This window comes from Canis lupus, chromosome 5 (genome assembly GCF_003254725.2).
Source record: "Canis lupus dingo isolate Sandy chromosome 5, ASM325472v2, whole genome shotgun sequence".
Lineage (NCBI taxonomy): Eukaryota > Metazoa > Chordata > Mammalia > Carnivora > Canidae > Canis > Canis lupus.
In genome coordinates, this window is record NC_064247.1 from 28,629,682 (window position 1) to 28,657,075 (window position 27,394).

The following is a 27,394-nucleotide window of genomic DNA, read 5'->3' on the forward strand; positions in this document are numbered from 1 at the left end:
CCTCAAGCTTCATTTCTACTTCCCCTTTAAAATAGCATAGCCCAAAAAAACAACTAATCCAGTTAAGAAATGGTCAGAAGACGTGAACAGACATTTTTCCAAAGAAAACCTACAGATAGCCAATAGACACATGAACAAGATGGTCAACATCACTCATCATCAGAGAAATACAAATAAAAAATACAATGAGATTTCACCTCACAGCTGTCAGAATGGCTAAATTTAACAATATAGGAAACAACAGGTGTTGGTGCAGATGGGGAGAAAGGGGAACCCTCATACACTGTTGGTAGGAATGCAAACTGGTGGGGCCACTGTGGAAGACCGTATGGAGGCTCTTCAAGAAGTTGAAAATTGAGCTACCCTACAACCCAGTAATTGTACTACTAGATATTTACCCAAAGAATACAAAAATACTGACTCGAAGGGGCATCTGAACCCTAATGTTTATAGCAGCAATGTCCACAGTAGCCAAACTATAGAAAGAATCTAGATGTCTATCAACAGATAGATGGATAAAGAAGATGTGGTAAATATATCTACAATGGACTACTACTCAGACATCAGAAAGGGTGAAATCTTGCCATTTGCAATGACATGGACAGAACTAGATAGTATAATGCTAAATGACTTAAGGCAGTCAGAGAAAAAACTATGATTTTGCTCATATGTGGAATTTAAGAAAGAAGACAGATGAACATATGGGAGGGGGAAAAGAGAGGGAAACACACCCTAAAAGACTCTTGACAATAGAGAACTGAGGGTTGATAGAGGCAGGTGGGGGAGGTCAGATGGGAGATGGGCATGAAAGTGGGCACTGGTGATGTGCACTGGGTGTTATGAAAGCACAGCAAAGAACTAGCTGAGCAGATGTGACTTAGATCAGAGGCCCAACTCTGGAAGGTTACTCCGGATGACAAAGGCTGAAGTCCCACCACTAAAGCTTTCCTCACAACACAGAAACCACTGCCAAGCTAAACACACTCATTTTTTTTGTGAAATGACAAGTTATCAATGAATGCATTTTTTGCACTGTTCCTGGTTTGCTGCAATAACTCCAATTACTATTTAAAGCTTACAGTGTTAGCTAAGTCTTGTAGAGCTACCGAGGTATGTGGCATAAACATATGCCATATGCGTGTTTATACATATAATCACATGACATGGTCTTGAGTTGAAGAGCATTATTTTCTAATCGTCAAGGGCTGGGTCAGGCACCTGTGCAGAAAGGAGGAAACATGGCACTCCTGAGACTCTCTCCTTAGGAAGGTCTGCTGGCAACAGGCTCCTGGAAATTTGGATGTGGGGAGGGTTCTCATGTAAGAGTGGCTCACTGTGCTTAAAATATTTGTACAAATAATGTGGTTTATACTGAGCACCTGCTTTTGTTCAGGGAGTCTGGAATTTTGTCTCATGCTAGGCAGAATTGCTTACATAAGCAGCCCTCAGTAAACACGGTGGGACTGAGTTTCCAATAAGCTTCCTTGATACATGACATTTCAACATGTGTTGTCACAACCTGGTCCTGGGAGGAGCAAGCACATCCTGTGGGATCCCAATGCAAGAGACTCAGAAGCTTGCACCTTGTTTCTTGACTCCTAACTTCAGGCCATGTGCTTCTTCTCTTTGCTGACTTGGCTTTCTATCTTGTCCCTGCAAAACATCTGAGCCACGAGTGTGACTATTCCCAGTCCTATGTCTTCCTTCCTAGTCACACATCACAACCTGGGAGCAGTCTCGAAGACCCTGACACAATGTCACCTCTCTGAAGGCACTTTAAGAACTCATTTCTTTGCTATTCCTGTTAGACCATGACAGCATTCCCACCATTCAACCAGAAAAGTTTCGATATCATTAGATTCAGTGGCAAGACCAAAAAGGTCAACGTTAGTTATGAAGATAATTACTTTGGAAATTTTAAAAATAGTTACTTTCTAGAAACTGTCAAATATTTACCTTGAGCAACCAGATCTCGTCTCAATAATGGATAAAGAACAGGTTCTACACCATCCACCTCCTGTATAATAAGGGTTTTCCCAAAACGTACTGCCAACTCAAGAGCTGTAATAAAGTTACTATCCTGAGAAGAGTAAAAAAGAGTACATATTAATTCTTTTATTACCTCAATATCTACAAAGGTCCTTACAGATAATGAAGGAAGATATTAATAGGAATAACATGAATATTTTAAAATTTAATATGTATGTTAATAATTCAAATCATTCATGATTGCTTTTCTAGTTATAAGTACTTGGTGATGAATCATTTTAGTTGAATAAATTATCAAATAGATTTCATAAATAATTTAAAGAGACACAAAAAATAAAGATTTTTACAATAGTAAAATAGCTCTTTTCAATCTTTTACTATGATATATTTCAAATTGATGCAGAAATGAATTTTCAAATTCCTTACATAAGTTAATCACCCAAGTATTAATAAGAACATTCTGGTTATGTCCAAAATCAAACACTGAATGGAAGAGGAAAGACAAGTGATGAATTCTAGCCAACTTTCCTTGGTGTGATAGGTCTAATCACTGTGGAAAGAACTTCTGGATAAAATTCTGTAACCAGGCAAGAATTTTAAGACTTCCTTGCTAGAAAGAGAGTTTTAAACATCACTTCAAGCCCACAACTGTGGTTATAAAAATTAAATACTTGGAATAATAATTATTAAAAATCTTGCAAACATAAGTGGCATTATTGTATGTATTATCTAATTTATAGCTATTCTTAACAGCCACAAATAAGGTAATTACCCCTATTTTAAAAATGAAATACATCTAAAAGAGGTAATTGCTCAAGCACCTGAAGATAGCTATGAAAATGAATCATACACTATGCCTTCCTCAAAAAAAAAAAAAAAAGAAAAAGACTATGACTACATTTCTCAAACCAATATGTCTATTCTTGGGACACACTGGAGATGCTGGTTGGTGAAGGACAGGAATGAGAAGTTGTAAGAGGCACTGAGAGAAACCACATGTAGTCTACAAGGCCAGGAGGCTTTCTCCAATGGAGCTAGAAACTCTTACTTTTCTAGGACCCTATACTTATGTTCTTAATCATAATTTAGTGTAAATGCTCTAATCTACCAGTCTGACATCACCACGAGGACAGGAAATGTGACTACTTTACTCACCAGTAAATTCCCAGGGCTTGGATTAATGCCTGGCACACAAGAGCAATCAAATATCCTCATCCCTTTCGTACAAATAAGAAAACTAAAGCTAAAAGTTACCTTCCTTCCCCAGGTCCCATGCCAGGTAAGTCATAGGCCTGCGTGTGTCCTCTGAATACAGACCCAGAACTGTGTCCACCATAACATGCTACGACTAGCTCGCACCTAAACTGTAAGTAGTACAAACCTGCTGGTTAATCACTTCCAAACGAGAGTCCTTCAAATGTGTCTTTAACCACTCTGTAGCTTGAGAAGAAGGGTCTATAAGGAATGGGCATACTTGACTCTAGTTCCAAAAAAGAAAAAAATTATAAGCTTTCAACAAATGGAAATAATTTCCTAAAAATGATGAATCAGTTACTGAATGAGTTTTCTCTCAGGCTTTGGAGAACGTCAACACAGAAACACAAGGAGGGAGTAAACGTGCAATTTCTCACTGCATTAGTACATTCCATAGCTACCAGAAATTCATATTAGAAAACTAAATTCAAACACAGTAAAGTGAGACTAGTCCTATTTACTACACAGTAACTCAGGATGTATATTAATGATACGGGAGGAAGAGCTCTAGTCAAATCTGACATCATTCACCCCTGTCTTTTGGCTTTTAAAAAACACAAATCAAATTATTCCAAACTTTATATATTCTTTGGTTGAATAAACCATAAATACCTCAGAAGAGAAGTAGGAACTCATAAAAGTATTGCTCAAATAATTATCAAAATAATTGCTTATATAGATTCTTACATTAATTCTTACAAAATAGTAAATAGCTAATTCAGAGATTAATTCTTACAAGCAGTAAATAGCTAATATTATACAAGGAGCATCCTGGAAGGGAAAATGAGGTAGCTTATAGATGAAGATCTAATGAACTAGGAACTAAACTCATTACTGGAGACCATGAAACAAATAGAAAGTCAAAAACCAGTGAAAATGCACTAAACACACAATATCACTTAGCAGGTGAAAGGAAGACAATTATAGAGATATGATTAATAAAAATGTACATAAATATATAAATAAATATATTTGGTAAATTATAAGCATTATTATCCAGTAAATCAGATTTAAATGACAACTAGCCTAATTTTTCTCAAATGTTCACACTTATTTGAAAGATGTAATACAGCTGTGCTACAGGGGTGAGAAAACCCAGGAAGTGCAGGAGAATGAAGATTTAAAGGTGGGTCTCATAAGAAAACAGAGGCTATTTCAGGGACACACCAAGGAGGCAGAGGGTGGGGACCTGCCCTAAGGACAAATAGCATTTTATCAGCAACACTCTTGAAAAGTGCCCACAAGGAGTGGCAATAAAGACTTACTGACTGCAAACCAGCTTTGTTATTGTTTTAAAATTCCCTCCAAACCACACACCCACTTTTTGCTTGCACCTGGAATGGACCACTTGGGCTCACCACAGCTCCCATGGTGGCACACTGCCAGATGATCCATCCCCACCCAGCATCTCTTTCAAGCTATTTTCACTTACTGCTCTGTCATAGAAACGCGCCTCTCCTAGAAATGAGGTGGTCATTAAGTAGCCTTGTACGCATTCCTGGTGTAATGTGCCAGACTCTGAGATCTAATTTTATACTAATATTCCGGAGCAAACATTTCACAAGGCTATGAGATTTTGTCCAACCACAAAAACAATTAATTTTTTTTTTAAAAGTTCTTACCCAAGACTTCAAACCGATGATCTGATGCAGTTAAAAAAAAAAAAAAAAAAAAAGATAGTATTTCAGTAGGACCAAAAATAAGCTTTAGAATTTCAAAGAGTACTTACAAGTTTATATTCATGTTATTTATACTCCTCCAGAGAGACTTAGACAAAATCTCTAAGGTGATTTTAGATATTCTTAATTCTGTGACCCAATATTAAATGTAGTTAAATTCTACATGTAACAAATTATAATAGATCCAAAAATGTCAAGCTTTCATTCATTCATGAATTCATTCATCTACCATATGTTGAATAACTACAAGTAAGACAATATGAGGGATACAGAAATTAGACACACACGCTTACCCTCAATGACTTCACATTCAAGAAAGAAGCTAAAACTGCAAATTCTATAAAGAGCACACAAGATTCTATGGATGGAGCACAGGTGGAGTCAGAAGCTTCTAGAAAGCAGTTCATGTCAAACCAAATCAAGAAAGATAAATTGGACTTAGCCTGGGAAAGAGGTGAAAAGCACGTGAGGCAAAGACAACAGCAGGATGGAGAAAGGGACAATCTTGCATCAGTGAAGCAAAAAAGTAGAGGCAAAGCTGATGCATATGATACAGGAGTAGCAGTCAAGGTCCTTCTGAAATTTTTGTATTTCAAAAATGGAAAGTCACCAAAATATATCAGGTTAATATGTTAGAAAGAGCACTCCCACTGCAGTAAAGGAAGTGATACTGGGGCAAAGGACCAACCCGTGTGATTCTGTATTTATTTATCCCAGTGCCTCACTCTGTAGCAGAAATGAATCCACTGGCAGTGGGTGTGCTTAGAGCAGTATAAATTCATGAGATTTCTGTGATATAGACTTGACAAGATATGCTGGATAATTAGCTGAATGTAAAATTAAAGAGATATACAATGACTTGCAGATGTGCTGCTTAATAGTTCTGAGCCAGGACTGGTAGGAATTAGAGCAAGTCACAAGAGTAGGGGAGGACAAGAAGAGATCATTAGTGTGAAAAGGTACCTCTGCCCATCTTGTGCACTGACTCCACATATCTCTGATGGGATCATCACTCGAATGAGCACATGACCCAGGCTAACTAATAGAATTCTTTTGGGGAAATGATACAAATACTGTCGGGGACCAGGGGGAGGGCAGTGCAGACACATCTCGAATCTTTGAGAATGAACCCTGATAATAGTAAGCCTGGAACCACCAATGGCCATCCTTAACACAGGTGGACAGAACCTATCTGATAATGAATCCATCTCTTAAGATGGGTTAAGACAACACTGTCCTGGTCACATCATTTGAATCCTATTGCTGGTCTCAATGTTTTCAGAACCTCAGTTACTTAAAAGCACAAGTTTCTTTTTTTCTTCTTAAGTGTACTGTGCTTGGCCACTGAAAAATTCTTGACTAAAAATATAAACAATGATGAATTTAGAGACAGAGACAAATGACTTCACCCTTCTATGTTTCAATGTCCTTATCTATGAAAATGGTAACACATGTACTAGGCAGGGTTGATTTGAAAATTCAGTGAGTTGTGTTTACCTGCTTTACCTATATTAATTCTTAAATAGCAACATATATACAACACAATATGACTACTTAAGTGTTACTATTATTTATTTAGTGCTTATTTGAAAAAAGAACTTTCCCTATGTGATTTATCTTTAAAATTTTGTGTTCTCCACATTAAGATCCAATTAATTTGCATTTTCTCAATATATACTCAATGTTGGGAAAGAAAATAATCTCAGAAATTCTATGTGGTTTAAAAAAACTAATTTGACACTGAACTGTCTACAAACAATAAAAAAACATTCAATGAATGTCTCACAAGATAAAATTTGTGAAATATGAATCAAGAAAAATGTATAATACTGTAAATTTTAAATTGATCACCTCTCCCATCTCCTTTTTGGATACTTTTCACTACACCTTCTCTGTGTTTTCTAACAGCCTTATAGCTCTGCATTACTGTTGGGTCCCGCCCACAATATTAGAAAAATCACAGAAATTATCACCCAGGCCAAGACACTCTGGAGAGTAAAAGGAAAGCTACTAATAATTACATCAGGACAATGGGTGTAAATCACAGGACAGGCCATCCAGGACACAGGGGCCCCAGGGCCACCTTCTTCCCTATCCACAAGGACTTAGGTCACAGGAACATCTCACTGATGTACTAAACAAACTCCCCCTAACAAGGTCAATGGTAGATCACTAGCTATTTCCTCTCCCAGACAATACTGCACTTCAGTAGTTCAACAGAAATATGAGAAGTTAGAGCATCTTTGTAACACAAACAAAGGAATAATTATGAACACAAAGGATTAACTGAGGACCACTAAGGGAGTGAGCAACTACAGACCCTGATTGAGGGGAAGCCTCCAGTTGAGAGCGACAACCTCAGAAAATCTCTAGCGGAGTTAATGAGATGAGCTACATCTCTCAATCAAAATACATTTTACTCATCATGCCTAGTCATTTTTTTCCTCAGAGAAGACTTCTCAGAAACCCAGTTTGTATCTATTAAGAAATCTAATTTCACATACATCACATGAGAAGGTTTTATAGACACGTGCTATCCAATCACAGCCTCAACTACAAGGGCCTACTCTAAATCTAGAATACTTGAGAACTGACACAGAGGGTTGACTATAGTGGCAAATTTATCCCAAATAACTAATTATCCTAACAAATTTTTCCAAACGGTTTTTGTCATATAAATGTATATAAGTCCCTATAAGAAACACAGCAATATTAAATACAAAGTAAATCTAAGCTTATTATTAAAATTAACTTCAAAAACAATGTCCCCTACATTCATCACAAAAGAGAATTCAGAACACAGAAGTATATTCAATTAGTATCATCAGGAAAAAAAAATACTAATATTTTTTTTCTAAAGGCTCACCCCGATTCCTTATAGAATAAAAAAATAATAATAATACTTAAACTGTGTGTTTTTTAAATCTGAAAATGATTATTTTATTAGACTGCTGAAAAAGGAACACAAGGTAAATATGAAACTTTGGAAAGGAATATCAGGATAAAAAGTAAATACTTGTTCATATGATGTATTGAACTTATTTACATATACATTTAGAGTTCCAGATTTGTGATTCTATGGTGAAAAATGAAGATGGAAACTGTTTTAAAAATAGAGAACAGGGGGATCCCTGGGTGGCGCAGCTGTTTAGCACCTGCCTTTGGCCCAGGGTGCGATCCTGGAGACCTGGGATCGAATCCCACATCAGGCTCCCGGTGCATGGAGCCTGCTTCTCCCTCTACCTGTGTCTCTGCCTCTCTCTCTCTATCATACATAAATGAATAAAAATTAAAAAATAAATAAATAAAATAAAATAAATAAAAATAAAAATAGAGAACAAGCCAAATCAAATTTTAAAAAGCCAAGACTGTTTGCCCTTCAGTAACTCCTCTCCTGGGAAGGCAGCAATGTAATGAGCCAAAGCGTGTCAGTAGAGGGACAGGCCTAATCATAGGAGCCCATTCTACCCAGGAATGCAGGGCCTTGTAATACTATGGCTCGTGTTACCTAAAAAGGAGCATCCAATATTCATGCTTCCTTTGGAGCTATGGAGTCACAGTCTCCGAACAAGGAGACAGGTGTGGGCAGAGGAAGGGGCTACAGGGAGCACAGAGAAAACTGGTGTATGGAGTACAAACTACTGAGACAGAAATGACAGGAAAAACCCTATCAGCACGGGGAAGAAACACCTTCCCATTATCTATCTTTATATAATACAAAGGTACACCAAGCTAATGATAAAAATCGTTCTTCATTAGAAGAGGTCAGTTTGTACACCTGAGTCACTATTTGATTTTCACATTCACTGCTAACAAGGTTATAAGACTTTCACATTTAAACAATGAATTGCAGAAATCTACATTATGGGAAAGAACGATTTTCAAAAAAATGCATCCATTATCCCTAACCTGCAACCCAAAACTTACGTCATCTTCACTTTGTAGAAGTTTGTTTTGTAAAACAAAGTAAAATAAAGCATAAAATCATATACTACTGATGAAGGAACTATAAAACCAGATGAACTGGGTACCACTAAAATATTTCTATTACTATTAGGGAGTTCAATTTAGAATTTTTTGTCATCAAAATAATACCACTTCAGCTCATACTTTTATATTAAAGTAAAAAATAAATCATATTGAAAACCGTAGATTCATGAACTGAATCATAAATGGATTTTCATTCCCACTTTCATGTCATGAAAAAAATAACTATGAAAGCCTAAGAATTTGAAAAAGGTGCTTCCTGGGGCAAGCTTCCAAAGAAATACTTCCAATGAGAAATTAAAATTGATTAATTACCTGTAAGATAACAAGAGCATTTTCTATGGAAAGGTCATCGGATGGTAGGCCTTCACTTTTCCAAATCAACTGCTCACTTTCAGTACAAAGAAACCTCCTTAGATCAAATTCTGAAAAGTTTAAGATATTAATATTTCACTACAGTGATTGTGTACTTGACAAAGGTTACAAAACTATTTAAGGTATACTCAAACAAAAGTCCCAGGACCATCCTTAATATTCAATCCATCCTTTTCCCTTTAGCATGAGAAGTTGAAGGGGAGAAAAGTTTAAAACAAAAGTGCCAAGGAATGGAACTTAGTGAAATTATATTTCTTCTATATTTAATACGTTTTACAACTATAATTTGTGAAAAGCACAAAATTCACAAGGAATTTTGAAGTTCTTACATCTCATTTTATGACATGAAATTACCATAAAAATCAATTTTTAAAATATTAACTGCATTCATCCATTCTCAAAAATACTCTGGTCTTAGTTTCATAGAGTGATTTTAGGAATAGATGAATCATTGCAACAAAACAATTCAGAGAACAATTATAGAATTGAGAAATCTAAGATTTGGTTTCTTTCAGATATACAAAATTTTTCTCATTCAGAAAAAGTAAAATGACAAGTGTCAAAAGATGCATTTTCAGAAAAATGAAATTTCAAACATGAATGACTAAATACAAACTTTCAAGACAAGCTGATTTGGTCCATTCTTCCAAACAGGTTTTTCTTAGACCTTCAGGAGCAGCAGAAAGATATGTAATAAATGCAGCAGCTAGCTGAGCTCTCTTAGGAAGAGTAGCTAATTCCTCTGTTATCTCTGCAACCTGAACAAGAAGAGAGAGAGCAGGAGGGGGAGTAAGGTACAGATATATTCTAAAATGTGAAAAACATGACAACTTTACAAGTTAGGATTTTGACTATAGAAAAAAAATTATTGGTTTAAAGTAATAACCCCTGTTTTGAATACAATTGTGAAACTGTAAAAATATCAACAAGATCTCTCAAATCCTAAAATTTTAAAAATATATGGAATACTACTATTTATAAAGTTGAACATATTTTGCTGTTAAAGATTCCTAATGATTCTAATGAAGCAGAACTTTTATCCTAGTTACAGTTAAGTAATAGTACTACTATTAAGTATAGAGTATGATCAAAGGTACAAAACAAAATTTTAAGAAAGCATGGAGACTCAGTTAAAAGCATAGTGTGGCTACAGAAGAAGCAGAAAGAGTAGCAACCAGAACTAATGAAAAGAAAGGGGTACAGAAGATGGGCAGGAGAAAAGCTGTGAATGGTTTTCCATGCACACGAGGAGCTTCTGTTATCAGCTGCAGTGGTAATGAACCACTCAAAGTGTTTAAACAGGACAAGGAGGGTTGCAATAAGACTGGGTTTAGAAAGATTATTTGGCTAACAAATGAGGAATAGACCTTAAGGGTCAGATAGAAGAAAGACAAGTTAGGGGAATTTAGGTAAAATAAATAAAAGAACTGGCATTAAAGACAGATGACAAATATGAGGGATATTTGCAAATGGATATGAGAAGCAAACAAGGAAATCTGAACAGATTACTAGTAGTGAAATCCAATAGGCAATCAAAAAACTCCCAACAAACAAAAGTCCAGGAAGGACTATGTGGCTTCACAGGTAAATCCTATCAAACATTTGAAGTTATTACCTATTCTTCTCATATTAAGCTAAGTAAAATAAGTCATTAATGGAAAGATAAATAGCACAGGATTTGTCTTATATGACACATCTAAAAAAACAAAACGAATGTTTAACAAACAAAAAGCAAAATCAGACCCATAAAAACAGAGAACAAACTGATGGTTTAGGGGAGGACATAATGGGTGAAGGAGAGGAGAGACAGGCTTCCAGTTATGGAATGAATAAGTCACGAGAATAAATTGGCACAGCACAAGGAATACAGTCAATGATATGTGATAGTGTTGTGTGGTAACAGATGACAGCTACACTTATGCCGAGTACAGTGTAATGTATAGACTTGTTGAATCACTATGTTCACCTAAAACTCATATAACATGGTGGGTCAACTGTACTCAATTTTAAAAAAGAAAAAAACAAAATATCTACTGATCTCAAATTATTCCAAAAGCAAAAAAGGAGAGAGAGAAAGGAAAATCTCTAAATTCATTCTATGAGGCCAGCATTATCCTGATAGCAAAACCAGACAAAACACTAAAAAAAAATTTTTTAATTTTTAAAAACTATAAGCCAGTATTTTTGATGAACAGAGATGCAAAAATTCTCAACAAAATATTAGCAAATCAAATACAACAGTACATTTAAAAAAAATCATTGACCATGATCAAATATTTACTCCAGGAATGCGAGAGTGCTTTAATATTTGAAAATCAATGTACTATATCATATTAATAAGAAGGATAAAAGCTATAATATGATCATCTCAAGAGATATGGAAAACGATTTGACAAAATACAGTATCCATTCATGATAAAAACTCTCAACAAAGCGGGTTTAGAGAGAACATACCTCAACATAATACTTGAATAACACACAGCTAACATCGCACACAATGGTGATAAAAGCTTTTCATCTAAGATCAGGAAGAAGAAAACGATGCCCACTTTCACCACTTTTATTCAACATAGTACTAAAAGTCCTAGCCATAGGAATCAGACAAGAAAAAAAAAAAATACAAAGGGCATCCAAAATGCCAAGGAAAAAGTAAAACTATCACTATTTGCAGATAACATGATACTATACATAAAAAACTTAAATATTCCACTAAAAAAAAAATTAGATCTGATAAATGAACTCAGTAATATTGCAGGATACAAAATTAATATGGAGACATCTACTGCATTTCTATACAGTAATAATGAAGTAGCAGAAAAAGAAATTAAGAAAAAAATCCCATTTACAATTATACTAAAAAAAAAAAAAAAGTCTAGGAATAAATTTAACCAAGGAAGTGAAGAACTTATACTCTGAAAACTTTAAGACACTGATGAAAGAAATTAAAGATAATACAAATGAAAATACACAGCATACTCATCAACTAGAAGAATATCACTGAAATGTCTATACCACCCAAAGCAATCTATAGATTGAGTGCAATCCTTTTCAAAATACCAATAGCATCTTTCATAGAACTACAACAAATAAGATAAAAATTTGGTCCCTAAGATGTGGTTCCTAAAATTTCTAGGGACTTGCAAAAGACCTTCACTAGCCAAAACAATCTTGAGAAAGGGAAAAAAAAAAAAAGCTGGAGATATCACAATCCCAGATTTTGTTGTACACCATTAAACAGTAATCAAAACAGTATGGTACTGGCACAATAATACATCAATGGAACAGAAGACAGACCCCAGAAACCCACACCAATATCATCAATTAATTTATGAAAAAGGAAGCAAGAATTTACAATGGGAAAAAAGACAGTCTCGGGATCCCTGGGTGGCGCAGTGGTTTGGCGCCTGCCTTTGGCCCAGGGCGCGATCCTGGAGACCCGGGATCGAGTCCCACATCGGGCTCCCGGTGCATGGAGCCTGCTTCTCCCTCTGCCTGTGTCTCTGCCATTCTCTCTCTCTCTCTGTGTGACTATCATAAATAAATAAAATTTAAAAAAAAAATTTTAAATTATTTAAAAAAAAAGACAGTCTCTCCACCAAAAAGTGTTGGTGAAGCTGGACAGTGACATGCAAAAGAATGAACCTTGACCACTTTATAACATCATACACAAAAACTGAGCATTAAAGACCTACAAGTATACAACTCCTAGAAGAAAACAAGTACTAATCTCTCAGATGTTGCCCACAGTAACATTTTTCTAGATATTTTTCCTCAAGTGAGGAAAACAAAAGCAAAGATAAACTAATGGGACATCAAACTAAACTACACAACAAAGGAAACTATCAACAAAACAAAAAGGCAAACTACTGAATGGGAGAAGATATTTGCAAATGATGTACCCAATATAAGGTTAGTAACCAAAACATCTAAAGAATTCATACAACTCAACACCAAAAACCCACAATAATACCATTTAAAAATGGGCAGAGGACTTGAACATTTTTCCAAAGAAGACATACAAATGGCCAACAGATACATTTTTCAAAACAAAAACAAAAACAAAAAACGCTGATCACTCGTCAGGGAAATACAAATAAAAACCAAGTAAGATCTAAGCTCACACCAGTTAGAATGACTAGTATCAAAAAAGAGAAGGGAACCCTCATGCAATGTTGGTAGGGATGTTAATTGGTATAGACACTATGGAGAACATTTTGGAGATTCTTTTAAAAATTAAAAAGAGAAATACCAAACAATCCAGTAATTCCACTCCTGGTGGAATTTTTACTCAAAGAAAATGAAAACACTAATTCAAAAGCTAATGCAGCCTTATGTTCACTAAGGTATTACTTACAATAGCAAAGATGTAGAAGCAACTGAATTGTCCATCAATAGATGGATAAAGAAATGAATGGATAAAAAAGCAATCAAAGATGGCAATGGAGAAGAGGACTCCAGACTCACCATTGCCCTCACACTTAATCAACCATCAAATCAGCCTAAATACCCCAGAAATCAACCTGAAGACTGATAGAACAAACTCCACCACTAAAGGGAGAGAAGAAACCACACTGAAGAAGGTAGGAAGTGTGGAGATGTGGGCTGGGGGAGAAACAGACTTCGGGGGGCTGTGGGGGTGGGTAGGGAGCCCTGGTTGCAAAGAAGGGGGAGAGAGAGGAGCACGGGAACCTACAAGGAGAATGCTTCCCCAAAGCCACTTTCTGGGAAAATGAGAGCAGCTGAATTTCTGGAGTTCTTGCAACCAGCTGGGATTAACACCAGAAGTTTTAAAGGTCAGCGGGCTTGGATGGGGTACAGCCGGGGGGCACTGCCCTACCACTGGAGAGGAGGCAGGCAGCACACAAACAGTGACCTGAAAACCCTGAAAAACGCCTGGGGCAGAAAGGGGGGAGATTATTGCTCTACTTAGAGAGGCAGTGTTCACAGTACTCCCCTCCAAGTACAAAGGAGCCAGCTGGCCCCATTTCCCTCTCCCCGCCCCTCAACATCATCAAGGAGCCACCTGTGGTAAACAGCACAGCACCCACACTGGCTGCCTAACCTGCTCTCACCAGGTCCCACACCCCTGTACTCTGCCGGTAAGTCCTTTCTCAGTCAGGCTTGCCCCAGTCCCAGAGCAGCAGGCCCTTTCCCCCCCGGATGACAAAAAGAAACCCTTGCTCACACCACACCTCTCGACAGGGGAGTTCTGCAGGCTCTCAGTTCCGGTGGAGTTAGGGTCAGGTCTCATTTTAAAGGCAGAGCAGGGCACACCTCACTACAAGTCACCACATTTAGACCAGGGAGCAAACACTACCTACAGCAGGCAAGCAGAGCCCTGCAAATGACCAGCCTGAAGGATTAAGCAGCCAGAACACAGCAGCAGAGTGCATGGAGCACATACCCAAGACACTCCCTGAATACCAGGCCTGAGAACTGCAGGACCTCTTCTTCATTAGGCCATTACTCTCGAGAATGGGCAATAGAATAAGCTTTTCTAACACAGAGAAGGTGGCAGAGACAGACAAAATGCCAAGACGGAGGAATTTCTCCCAAATCAAACAAGATAAAGCCACAGCCAAAGATCTAAGCAAAACAGAAGTAACATGTCTGATGGAGAATTTAAAGCAATGATTATAAGGATCCTCACTGGACTTGAGAAAGGAATGGAAGACTTCAGGGAGGCCTTTATTGCAGAGATAAAATAATACAACAGCATCAGTCAGAGATGAAGAGTGCAATAACTGATCATGGAAACAGGCTCGATGCAATACACAGCAAGCTGGAAGAAGCAGAGGAATGAATTAGGGATTTAGAAGACAAAGCAATAGAAAATAATGACACTGAACAAAAGAGAAAGAATCACAGAACACTGAGAATATGCTTAGGAAACCCAGTGACTCCAACAAACATCACAACATTAGTATGATAGGAGTCCCAGAAGAAGAGGAAAGGGAGCAGAAGGTTTATCTAAGGAAATAACAGCTGGAAATTTCCCTAATCCGGGGAAGGAAACAGGCATCCAGATCCAGGAGGCAGAGAACTCCCATCAAAATCAACAAAAGCAGGCCAATACCAAGACATAGTGACAAAGAAAAAACCTTAAAAGCAGCAGGACAAAAGAAGTCCCTAACCTAGAAGGGAAGACCCACAAGGCCAGCCTCATATCTCCCCACGGAAACCTGGCAGGCCAGAAGAGAATGGCATGAGATATTCAATGTGCATACGGGAAAAATCTGCAGCCAAGCATACTCCACCCAGCAAGGCGGTCATTCAGGGTAGGAGAGAGAGTTTCCCAGACAAACAAAACCAAAGAAGTTCATGACCACTATACCAACCCGGCAACTATAGAGGACTCTGAGTGGAAAGGAGAGACCAAAAGTAACAAAGACAAGAAAGGATCAGAGAAAATCTCAAAAAACAAAGACAAAACAAGTAATAAAAGAGCAAACACATATCTAACGATAATTATTCTGAATACAAATGGGCTAAACACTCCAATCAAAAGACATGGTGTCAGATTGACTTAAGAAAAGTAAGACCCATCTATATGCTGCTTACAAGGGACTCATTTTAGACATAAAGACATCCACAGATTGAAAGTGAGGGGATGGAGAACCATCATCATATTAACAGACGTTAAAAGAAAGTCAGACTGGCCAAAATTTAGATCAGAAAATCTACGTTTTTATTCTTGTATCGTTTTGTTCTGCTTTGGTATCAGGGTAGTACTGGCTTCATGGAATGATTTTGAATGTGTTCCCTCTAACTCCATTATTTGTAAGATTTTGATAAAGATTGTCCTTTTTTTATGTTTGGCAGAATTCACCACTGAAACCATGTTGTCTTGGGCCCTTCTGTGCTAGGAGATTTCTGATTCCTAATTTACCTTTCATTCTTGTTATTGGTGTAAGATTTCCTATTTCTTGGATTCAAGATTCATGATTCACTCTTGGTAACTTGTGAGTTTTTAGGAATCATTTGTTTTTCTAAGGTATTTGATTTTTTACTATATAATTTACTGTAATTTGTTATCACACTGTATTTCCGTGGTTAACTGTTGTACTGTCCTCTCTTCCTTTTCTCATTTCACCCTTTAGTCCTCTCTCTTTTAATGTAGTTAAAGCATTGCTGATTTTGTTTATTTTTTTGGTAAAATTGATCACTTTCAATATTATGTTATTGTTTATTTGGGTCACTATTTTATTTATTTCAGACTTTTGTTATTTCCTTCCTCTACTAATTTCAGCTAAGTTTCTTCTTTTTCTGGTTCCTTGTGGTATAATGTTAATTTGCTTATTTGAATTTTTTTCTTCATATAAGCATTTATAGCAAAAATTTCACTCTAACGTGCTTTTGCGGCATCTCACAGGTTTTAGAATTTTGTTTCTTTTTTGAGACATATTTTGATTTGCTGTTTGAGTTGTTTGCCCGACTGCTGACACAGTAGTGTATTAATATTTACATAATATTAAATATTAGCATTATAGATTTTTCAGGTCTTTTTTATTGTTGATCTATAGTTTTGTACCACTGTGGTTGGAAAATATACTTGGTTATAATTTCAGTCTCCATAAATTTGTAATATCTGTTAGGGCTCTTTTTATGTGATTTAATCATGGGATTCTTCTGTGTGTAGTTGAAGAAAATGTGTATTCTACTCTTCTTGGATGGAATGTATTTTATTTATCATTTAGAACCATGTATTCATAGAGTAAAAAATGCTCTTGTTGAAAAAAAAGCAGGAATTTTAAATAAGGGTGCTCATTTAATATAAAGCTTATCAGAGGGAATGAGCATACAGGTGAAGGGGATGGAGAGTACATGTGTCCTCGTGAGAACTGAGGAATACTGCACTACCACGGACACCTGAAACCAATAGAGCACTGTGTTAACTACACTGGAATTAAAGTAAAACACACAGTATGAAGAAAGGGGGGGCAGGGCAAGATGGTGGAAGAGTAGGGTCCCCAAGTCACTTGTCCCCACCAACTTACCTAGATACCTTTCAAATCATCCTGAAAACCTAGGAATTCGACTGAGATTTAAAGAGAGAACAGCTAGAACACTAGAGAGAAGAGTTTGCACTTCTAACAAGGTAGGGAGACAGAAAAAAACTAAATAAATAAAAAATAACTAAGTGGAGGAGGGGCCACTGCGAGGAGCCAAGCCAAGGCCAGGATGTGAAAGCCTCCAGGACAGGAAAGCCCAGTCCCAGAGATGCAGGAACTTTAAAAACCTGTACCCGATGATTCCAGGACCGAAAGGCACTTCGTAGGGAAATCAGGCAGAACCACAAGAGGGGCAGTGGAGCCTTCAGGCTCTCAAAGTCACTAACAGAGGAAGTGAGCGAGAGGGAGAGCGCACCACAAAATGTCGGCTGAGCTCGGGAAAGGGCTTGGACCATGCGCCCAGTGGGGACTCAGGGAGAAGCTCAGGATTCAGGGGGACTTGGTAAAAGAAAGGGGAAGCCCAAAGAAATAATCCACAAAAACGGGCTGAATAGGTATCATGATGTCACTAAATTCATATCTTTCAGTAGTAACTCTGAACGTGAATGGGCCTAATGACCCCATCAAAAGGTGCAGGGTTTCAGACTGGAGAAAAAAGCAAGACCCATCGATTTGCTCTCTACAAGAGACTCATAGACCTAAGGACACCTACAGCCTAAAAATGAAAGGTTGGAGAACCATTTACCATTCAAATGACCCTTAAAGGAAAGCAGGGGTAGCCATCCTCATATCCAATGAATTAAAGTTTATCCCAAAGAGTGTAGTAAGAGATGAAGACGGACACTATATCATACTTAAAGGATCTATCCAACAAGAGGACCTAACAATCATGAATATTTATGCCCCTAATGTGGGAGCTGCCAAGTACATCAATCAATTAACAACCAAAGTAAAGACATAGTTAGATAATAATACACTTATACTGGGAGACTTCAACACGGTGCTTTCTGCAAATGACAGATCCTCTAAGCACAACATCTCCAAAGAAACAAGAGCTTTAAATGATACACTGGACCAGATGGATTTCAGATATCTACAGAACTTTACACCCAAACACAACTGAATACACATTCTTCTCAAGCGCACATGGAACTTTCTCCAAAATAGACCACATACTGGGTCACAAATCAGGTCTTAACCGATACCAAAAGATTGGGATTGTCTCCTCATATTTTCAGACCATAATGTTTTGAAACTTGAACTCATTCACAAGAAGAAATTTGGAAGAAATTAAAACATGTGGAGGTTAAAGAGCATCTTGCTAAAAGATGAAAGGGTCAACCAGGAAACTAGAGAAGATTTTAAAAGATTCATGGAAACTAATGAGAATGAAGATACAACTGTTCAAAGTCTTTGGGGTACAACAAAAGCAGTCTTGAGAGGGAAATACATCGCAATACAAGCATCCCTCAAAAACCTGGAAAAAAACTCAAATACACAAGCTAACCTTGTGCCTCAAGGAACTGGAGAAAGAACAGCAAATAAAACCTACACCCAGCAGAGAAAGAGTTAATAAAGATTCGAGCAGAACTCAATGAAATAGAAACCAGAAGAACTGTAGAACAGATCAACAAAACCAGGAGCTGGTTCTTTGAAAGAATTAAGATAGATAAACCATTAGCCAGCCTTATTAAAAAAAAAAAAAAAAGACTAATAAAATCACGAATGAAAAAGGAGAGATCACAACCAATACCAAGGAAATACAAATGATTTTAAAAACATATTATGAGCAGCTATATGCCAATAAATTAGGCAATCCAGAAGAAATGGACGCATTTCTGGAAAACCACAAACTACCAAAACTGGAACAGGAAGAAATAGAAAACCTGAACAGGCCAATAATGAGGCAGGAAATTAAAGCAGTCATCAAAAACCTCCCAAGACACAAAAGTCCAAGGCCAGATGGCTTCCCAGGGCAATTCTACCAAACGTTTAAAGAAGAAGCAATACCTATTCTACTAAGCTGTCCTGAAAGATAGAAAGGGATGGAATACTTCCAAACTCGTTCTATGAGGCCAGCATCACCTTAATTCCAAAACCAGAAAAAGACCCCACCAAAAAGGAGAATTATAGACCAATATCCCTGAGGAACACAGATGCAAAAATTCTCAACAAGATACTAGCCAATAGGATCCAACAGTACATTAAGAAGATTATTCGCCATGACCAAGTGGGATTTATCCCTGGGATGCAAGGCTGGTTCAACACTCATAAAGCAATCAACGTGACAGATCATATCAACAAGAGAAAAAAACAAGAACCATATGATCCTCTCAACAAATGCAGAGAAAGCATTTGACAAAATACAGCATCCATTCCTGATCAAAACTCTTCAGAGTGTAGGAATAGAGGCAACATTCCACAGCATCTTAAAAGCCATCTATAAAAGGCCCACAGCAAATATCCTTCTCAATGGGGAAACACTGGGTGCCTTTCCCCTAAGATCAGGAACACGACAGGGGTGTCCACTCTCACCACTGCTATTCAACATACTACTAGAAGTCCTAGCCTCAGCAACCAGGCAACAAAAATAAATAAAAGGCATTCAAATTGGCAAAGAAGAAGTCAAACTCTCCCTCTTCGCAGATGACATGATACTGTACATAGAAAACCCAAAAGCCTCCACCCCAAGATTGCTAGAACTCATACAGCAATTCGGCAGAGTGGCAGGATACAAAACCAATGCCCAGAAACCAGTGGTAGTTCTATACACTAACAATGAGACTGAAGAAAGAGAAATTAAGGAGTCAATCCCATTTACAATTGCACCCAAAAGCAAAGATACCTAGGAATAAACCTAACCAAACAGGTAAAGGAGGATCTATACCCTAAAAACTACAGAACACTTCTGAAAGAAATTGAGGAAGATACAAAGGGATGGAAAACTATTCCATGCTCATGGATTAGCAGAATTAATAATGTGAAAATGTCAATGCTACCCAGGGCAATTTACACATTTAATGCGATCCCTATCAAAATACCATGGAGTTTCTTCAGAGAGTTGGAACAAGTCATCTTACGATTTGTGTGGAATCGGAAAAGACCCCGAATAGCCAGGGGAATACTGAAAAAGAAAACCAGCCAGGGGCATCACAATGCCAGATTTCAGCTTGTACTACAAAGCTGTGATCACCAAGACAGTGTGGTACTGGCACAAAAACAGACACATAGATCGATGGAACAGAATAGAGAATCCAGAAATGGGCCCTCAACTCTATGGTCAACTAATATTCAACAAAGCAGGAAAGACTATCCACTGGAAGAAAGACACTCTCTTCAATAAATGGTGCTGGGAAAATTGGACAGCTACGTGAAGAAGAATGAAACTAGACCACTCTCTTACACCATACACAAAGATACACTCAAAATGGATAAATGATCTAAATGTGAGACAAGATTCCATCAAAATCCTAGAGGAGAACAAAGGCAACAGCCTTTTTGAACTTGGCCACAGCAACTTCTTGCAAGATACATCTATGAAGGCAAGGGAAACAAAAGCAAAAATGAATTATTGGGACTTCATCAAGATAAAAACCTTCTGCCCAGCAAAAGAAACAGTCAACAAAACTAAAAGATAACCTACAGAATGGGAGAAGATGTTTGCAAATGACCTATCAGATAAAGGGCTAGTATCCAAGATCTGTAAAGAACTTACGAAACTCAACAGCAAAGAAACAAACAATCCAATCATGAAATGGGGAAAAGACATGAACAGACATTTCAGCAAAGAAGACGTAGACATGGCCAAGAAACACATGAGGAAATGCCCCGCATCACTGGTCATCAAGTGGGAAATACAAATCAAAACCACAATGAGATACCACCTCACACCAGTGAGAATGGTGAAAATTAACAAGACAGGAAACAACAAATGTTGGAGAGACCACACACACACACACACACACACACACACACACACGGTGGAATATTAGCCATAAAAAAGAATGAGATCGTGCCATTTGTGACAACATGGATGAACCTAGAGGGTATTATGCTCAGTGAAATAAGTCAAAGACAAATATCATATGATCTCACTTACATGTGGAATCTACAAAATGAAATGCATAAAGACCAGAAACAGACTCCTGAATACAGAGAAGAAAGTCGTGGTTGGCAGACAGAAGGGGGCAGGAGGGTGGGAGAAATAGGTGGAGGGGATGAAGACATATAGACTTCCAGCTCTAAAGTCACAGGATGTGAGGTACAGCAGGGGAGGACAGTCAATGACACTGCAATAACCTTGTAAGGTGACAGCTGGTAAGTATACTTACTGTGGGGAACATTTTATAATGTACATAAGTGTCAATCACTATGCTGTGGACCTGAAACCAGTATAATATTATGTTAGCTATACTTCAATAAAAATAAATATAAATAAAATGAAATATAATAAAATGAAATAAAATAAAATGAAAATAAAATTAAAATGAATCCTAGACCAAAAAAAAAAAAAAAAAAAAAAAACCACCCCAGAACACAAACACCCTACAGCTGAGGAGTCTGGAAACAGCTGTGGTCAGTGTCCTGGCAGAGGGGATGGTCTTAGCATGGGATGGAGCAGTCCTGGGCCAGCTGCAGAGACAGACACCTGGGAAGGGGACAGGCACACAGTCCTGGATGAAGACAGGCCAGTGTGGGAGGGAATCTAACAGTTTGAACAAAAACCCATCCACCAACCAAGGAACAAGAAACCACACTTTAACAAAGTCAAAGTAACAAAGTATTCTAGAAGAAATAAGTGGCCAGCAGTGTCGAATCCTAAGGTTGCAGTCCCAGGAGGCTGTATGCTGAAGTGTATGGAAATGGGCAGAGCGAAAAGCCTGATGAAAATGAAAAGGCATTCCAGTATCTCTCTAAGGCATACAAGTGTGACACACAGTCCAGTTCTTGGGAGAAAGATATGACATCATTTAAGGAAGTGGTTCAGAGAGCCTTAGGACTTGCACATGTGGCTATAAAACAGTAAAAAAAAAATCCAGTCCTCAGGAGGCTGTACAGGTGCTTTCCTTAGTTCGACTCAATTTACAGGGCTTGTTATCTAAAGCAAAGCAACTTTTTACAGATGTGACCAGTGGAGAAATTTCCAGGGAGTTAGCTGATGAAACAGCAGCTATGGACGCCCTAGTCATAGAGCTGCAAGGCCTAAGCAACCAGTTTCGAAACCAGTACTGACCATCCTGCTGGGAACAGTTTTGGAAAAGGAGCTTTCACCTTCTGAATTTCTCTTATACCTGTCTAAAGCACAAGATAACTTATTTTTTAAATAAACTTCTCTTTAATAAGACAAAAAAAAAAAAAAAAAAAAAAAACCTCAGTTCAATGGGATTTCTGGAGAAATCCCTGCCTTTCCCCTCAGTCATAAACATCCACCCATATAAAAACATTCTGCTTAAAGATGAACTCACATAATGACCATGAATGTTACCATCATTGAGCCTCAGCCAGCTGAAAGTTAATGGATATTTCTCTCCTTTTTCTCTTAACAAATGCTGGACATTACAGATTTTCTGTTTTAAAGGAAGCCTTTTTCTGATCTCTGTGTCTCAAACAAACCTGTGCATTCCATCGTTTATGTTCTCTGTCAAGCTGACTGATTAGGACTTCTGCAGCTTTAATGGTCTCTTGAGCTTTGCTTAGTTCAGCTTCCAGTTTGGCGGCTTCTGAGGTCCTGATCTGAAATCTATGAAAACATTAACATTAATTAAAGGCAAAGGGATTTAGGAGAGATTTGACTAAATTAACCTTACACAGTAAAGTGAGCTTTTAGGTAAGAATTTAGTTAATAATATTGATAATATCTGTGTTCAAGACATCGTGACAGAGCAGGCACACACAGCAAGCAACACATAGATCTGAAACGCAGTGCTCTCACAGGGCACACACAGATGTCTCCATGTGACACTCAAGGCCCTGCCGGCGACTGACCCACCTGCCTCTTCAATGTTAGATCTACACCAGTCCAACAAAGTAACAAGCCGACCTCTAAAGGAGCTCATATGCTCAGCAGACACCCCATCCTCTGTCTGCTTCTTCAGGATGTCCCATGGGCCTAGAATACCTTCAGTCCCCTTTCTGATCCCTACCTCATCCCACATTCTAACTGCCAATATCTACCCACCAAAAATATAAATAAAATTTTAAAACTCACTTCAAATATCCAATCCACTACAGATATTCTTTCCCTATGTGCCCATTTGCCTAAGTTTATAACTGTCCTAATTCTGAGCATATGACACTGAAAGGAGTAATTACCTTCCTTATACGTATCTAATTATATCTAGAAGAAAATGATGAAGTTTCTTTCCTGTATCTCTAACGCAAAAAAAAAAAAAAAAAAAAACAGAAATATTGAAAACACTGGATTTACGGGATTGAGGGTTCTTTTGCTTTGTTTTTTCTATAATATTATAGAGATTAATATTCATAAATGATACTGAAATTTAAGTACAATATTGGATAAAGTATTTTTTTAACACTAAAAAGTACAAAATTAAAAAGACTCAATGTTTTCAAATGTGATCCTGCATCCTCAGGAAGACTATACAACAGATGTTACTACAGCATCACGTGCAATCCTACATCTGGATAACACAGACACGCAGACACCACAGTGAGTCCTGAGCTACAATCCTACATCTGGATAACACAGACCTACAGACACCACAGTTAAGACCCAACCTACAAACCTACATCTGGATAACAAAGACACTCAGACATCACAGTAAAGAAATGATCATAAACCAACTACTTCCTACCCTTCGTGTTCAGGAAGAGATACAGTGACAGCTCTACAAATGGAGACCTCAAGTCTGTTTATTCTTACCAAAAAAAAACATTATTTAAAAAAGGAATATCTTCTATATTTTTTCATATTTTAGAGTGATAAATTATTAAAGGAACTGAAAATAATGATTATAGAATTTTTAAAATTCAAATATTGAGGTTTTTTTCAAATATCCACAATACATTTTTTTTTCAAAATACATTTTAAACATAACTTACTTCTCTTTGAGTTCTGATACTTTCTGGCCAACAGAATTTAGAAGCTCCTCTAGTTTCCTTTTTCTGTCTTCGGTTTTCTTCAAATTTCTAAAATATAATTCAATTTTATAAAAGTTATTCTATTTTATATCAACAATAGCAAAAACAATCCCTCTATCCTTCCTAAAACCCCCATCAAGGGCAGCCTGGGTGGCTCAGCAGCTTAGCACCGCCTTCAGCCCAGGGAGTGATGCTGGAGGCCCGGGATCAAGTCCCACGTCAGGCTCCTTGCACGGAGCCTGCTTCTCCCTCTGCCTGTGTCTCTGTCTCTGTCTCTCTCTCTGCTTCTCATTAATAAATAAATAAAACATTTAAAAATATATATATAAATAAATAAATCCCCATCAAAATGAAACCAAGGTAATTAAAAAAAATAAAGATATCGGGGATCCCTGGGTGGCTCAGCAGTTTGGCACCTGCCTGTGGCCCAGGGCGCGATCCTGGAGTCCCAAGATCAAGTCCCACATCGGGCTCCCAGCATGGGCTTCTCTCTCTGCCTGTGTCTCTGCCTCTCTCTCTCTCTTTCTCTTTCTTTCATGAATAAATAAATAAATAAATCTTAAAAAAAAAAAAAAAGACATCCATGCACAAAGAGAAAGAGGAAAGTACTATAATGGGAGTAACTTTAATAAAATTTTGAAAGGTGGTAACTGACATAATGGAATGCAAAAAGCCAAAATCTGTCTCAGCTGTGAAGAAATGAAAATGAAGCCTACACCAAACAATATTTAAGCTGTGAACAATATATACTCAAAATAATATAAACATTTAACATTACTTATTACACAAAAATGTGGCAAATTAACACAAAAATTTAACATAATTATACTGAGAAAATGAAGCTCACGCCAATGAAAACCTCCTTGTCCAGATTAAGAAGAGATGATATCAGTGATCAATCAAGAACACAACAAACCTCTCGTCTCGTTCTGCACATAGAACAAATGTTGACTTAGGAACAACCAATTAAAATGGTAAGCCCCAAGGTCATTGGGTTAAATCTCCCCCTACCTGCCCAGACCATTTTTGCAAAATATATACAACACGTTTCTAGAACTCAGAAGGAGAAAACAAATTTAAAAGTCTAAATTTCCAAAACCTAGCTTTTGTACCTTAATATTACTCATTCACAAAATTTTAACTCTTTGTAAAAGAACTACCAATTTATCCTTCCAACAACATAATAATGGTAGACGGAAAAAAAATAGTGAATTCTACTATGCACCTTCTTCTAATTGCTTTTTCTTTTGGTCTGTTTAATCTTTTATTAAATTGACTCACATTACATGTTTTAATGTTGTCAGCTGCCTTTTTAGATTTAAACAAGAAATAAAAGATAAATCTGAATAATTAACTGTCATTAAATTGATGAAAATAAATAAAGATTAGACTTAATTTATATTTTATGTTTCACTCACAATTCTAATCCCGCTTGTTCAGTTTCCAAAGGCTGAATCCGTTCTAAGACATGGGAATACTGGACGTTTGCTTTAACCCATGCAGCCAAAGGAGCTGCCGCAGTGCTGGCACGCTTAGCATTCTGAAAAATCCATCACAACTTATCTAGCAGCCTTAGTTTCAAATAAAAGCAACGTTAATTCTAGTCTATTTTACTTAAGTATTTATTTAATAATTTATCCCCCCAAATGTCTTGGGTTTATAGTTAAAATAACTATGTGAATTGTTATTTTCATTAAGATAATCTTGAAATTTTGCTTCAAAATAAATGTTCTTGAACCACATAAATCCTTAATGATATTTTTATCGACATAAGCACTTCATTAGCCACATTTATAATGAATATATGTCTGTCCACAACAATGTTCAAACATCAACCCTTCCTCTTCTGTACACAGGACACATCTTTATTGAATAAAAGCAACTCAGAAACCATGTTATTGGTGTCATAGATGATGCACATAACATTTTGAATAAGAGATCTAAAAAAAAATGCCAGAATCGTGGATTTATTCATTGAAATTAGATAATAGTATCCTAACACAGGTATCTGTTATTATATGACAAATATACAGGAAGCAAGAAAAGCAGACCAGGCAAGGTGGAAGTTAAGAAGTGATTGAGGATTCCTAGCAGATAAGAAGATTCAAACACCACTTATGACACCAACTATGCACCCCAAAGCCAACCTGAATTCCTGCCACCCATCTGCTGGGAAATGCTTCTGATACTTAATACCTATGGCTTATTTTTTTCCACTTTAAGTTTTTAGGCAATGTAAATCATTGATAATAAAAAACCATATTTTAATAAGCAGAATATTACAGAATATGAAAGGGAATTCATGACATAGTTTTAAAAATTACCTTTGAATCAAAAGATCCTTTATTTTTATAAAGAAGCTCTTCAACGCTCTCTCTTATTTCCTTTGGAATATTTCGCGCATCAAAAGTTGCTATGTCTTCTCTCACACCTCTTTTTGCAAGGAAACTACAATTAAAGCATATTACTTCAGATGAGGCTAAATAAAATTTGCCATTCTGACAAAAATATCAATTTAACAAAATGGTGTCTGCAGTACTTTCCACCTACTAGTTAACAAAACTTCGAGTGCTTGGGTGTCCCTGGTTCTCACGAGCTGCCTCACCCTGGGTAGATTATAAGGGCTCCATGCACAGGCCCCATGGCCTTCCTCGCCTTCTAGGGATGACAAGGAGTGCCAAAGGGACGGCACCACATCCCTCCACGAGACCTGCAAGCTGACTCTCTTCTCAGAAAGGTGTTTCAAGTGATCCCCCAAGCCACATCTCCCTCCCATCTCCAGACAGAACAGAACTCCGTGTGGATATGAGTATGAGCACAAACCACAAGCTCATCACAAGAACAGGACCCCTGAAGCCACACAGCTGCACAGTAGTCACCGGTAGCCTTGGCTCTTCCAGGGCACAGCATGTGTTATTCACAGGGCGCCTGCCCTCACTCCTGCCCTGACTCTGCCAAGACTGCAGCACTCAGAACAGTGGCTGTATTTTCTTCACCAGTACATCAATATAAACATGATGCTCTGTACTAAGGACCATGTAAATGATCATGTTTATT

The 27,394-nt window shown here is 37.4% G+C and overlaps 1 protein-coding gene across 1 annotated transcript in view; it reads right to left on the reverse strand.

Annotated features, from left to right (window-relative positions):
• Positions 1-27,394, reverse strand: part of DYNC2H1 (dynein cytoplasmic 2 heavy chain 1) — a 339,893-nt gene that overhangs the window by 209,727 nt on the left and 102,772 nt on the right. The window contains 9 exon segments of the mRNA XM_025465708.3: positions 1,957-2,080; positions 3,371-3,469; positions 4,866-4,886; positions 9,225-9,334; positions 9,901-10,042; positions 22,850-22,976; positions 24,299-24,385; positions 25,756-25,877; positions 26,662-26,785. Of these exon segments, the coding sequence (XP_025321493.3) occupies positions 1,957-2,080; positions 3,371-3,469; positions 4,866-4,886; positions 9,225-9,334; positions 9,901-10,042; positions 22,850-22,976; positions 24,299-24,385; positions 25,756-25,877; positions 26,662-26,785 (956 nt within the window).